This window comes from Vombatus ursinus, unplaced genomic scaffold (genome assembly GCF_900497805.2).
Source record: "Vombatus ursinus unplaced genomic scaffold, bare-nosed wombat genome assembly UNPS02011014.1, whole genome shotgun sequence".
Lineage (NCBI taxonomy): Eukaryota > Metazoa > Chordata > Mammalia > Diprotodontia > Vombatidae > Vombatus > Vombatus ursinus.
In genome coordinates, this window is record NW_020950792.1 from 672 (window position 1) to 1554 (window position 883).

An 883-nucleotide genomic window follows, 5' to 3' on the forward strand; every position below is an offset into this window, starting at 1 on the left:
AAGGCCCCACTGAGGCATTTTCCTTTGTACCAATAAGTCATAAGACCTGGAACATTTTAGACACTTAGTAAATATTGCCTGATGGACACAGTTCATAACTACGGCAAAAAAAAAAAAATGTGATGTAACCAGCTGTGTGACCTTGGGCAAGTCACTTAACCCAAATTGCCTTTCAAAAAAAAATACGATGTAAAGTAAATATTTTCATAGTTGCATGAAGCTTGAATTCCTTCATTTAAACTAAGTAGAAGAGTGGACCTTTATAAGAAATATGTAGGAGCTATGGATACATAGAGAACATGAGGGCATTCACAAATGAAGGGAAACACATGAGTGACCAAGACACATATAGAGGGATAATTCAAACTTTTGATACAGCAAGCTGCCATTGCTTTCTGCTGGTGTCATTATATGGGTCCATGCCAGGCCTGTTCCCTGCCAATCATTTATATGATCATCCATTACATAAATCCATCCAGGCTTGCTCTGAGCCTGGGACAAGCCTGGATCTTGTAGATCCTTATTAGACATCTACCAGGTAAGCCTGGGTCACTCTCATTTAATTGTACTAAGAAGGTAGCAAAGCTCCCTTCTTTGGACAATTACCCTGTGACACAAAGCATTCTGTCTGTGCTCACCACATATCAGGCCTTTCCTTTCATCTGTCTTTTTCATATGTGTACTGTCTCCCCTTAGAGGATGAACAAAATTCAGAAGATCCAGTAGATGTACCAGAACCAAATGACTCCCAGCAAGATGATCAGAACCCTGGCCAGCAACAAAGTGATAAGAAGAAACCTGGACCTCCAGGTGGACAGCAAGGAGGTCCTCCAGGTGGACAGCAAGGAGGTCCTCCAGGTGGACAGCAAGGAGGTCCTCCAGG

At 42.4% G+C, this 883-nt stretch overlaps 1 protein-coding gene across 5 annotated transcripts in view; it reads left to right on the plus strand.

The window, feature by feature from the left end:
• Positions 1 to 677: 677 nt before the first annotated feature.
• Positions 678 to 883, plus strand: part of LOC114038450 — a 1527-nt gene continuing 1321 nt past the window's right edge. For 4 of the 5 annotated variants that reach the window (XM_027855702.1, XM_027855705.1, XM_027855704.1 and 1 more), the window contains exon 1: positions 678 to 849. In XM_027855702.1, the coding sequence (XP_027711503.1) occupies positions 727 to 849 (123 nt within the window). In that variant the 5' untranslated portion in view covers positions 678 to 726. The remainder of the gene's footprint in view (positions 850 to 883) is intronic. The other variant, XM_027855703.1, reaches the window with a different exon arrangement.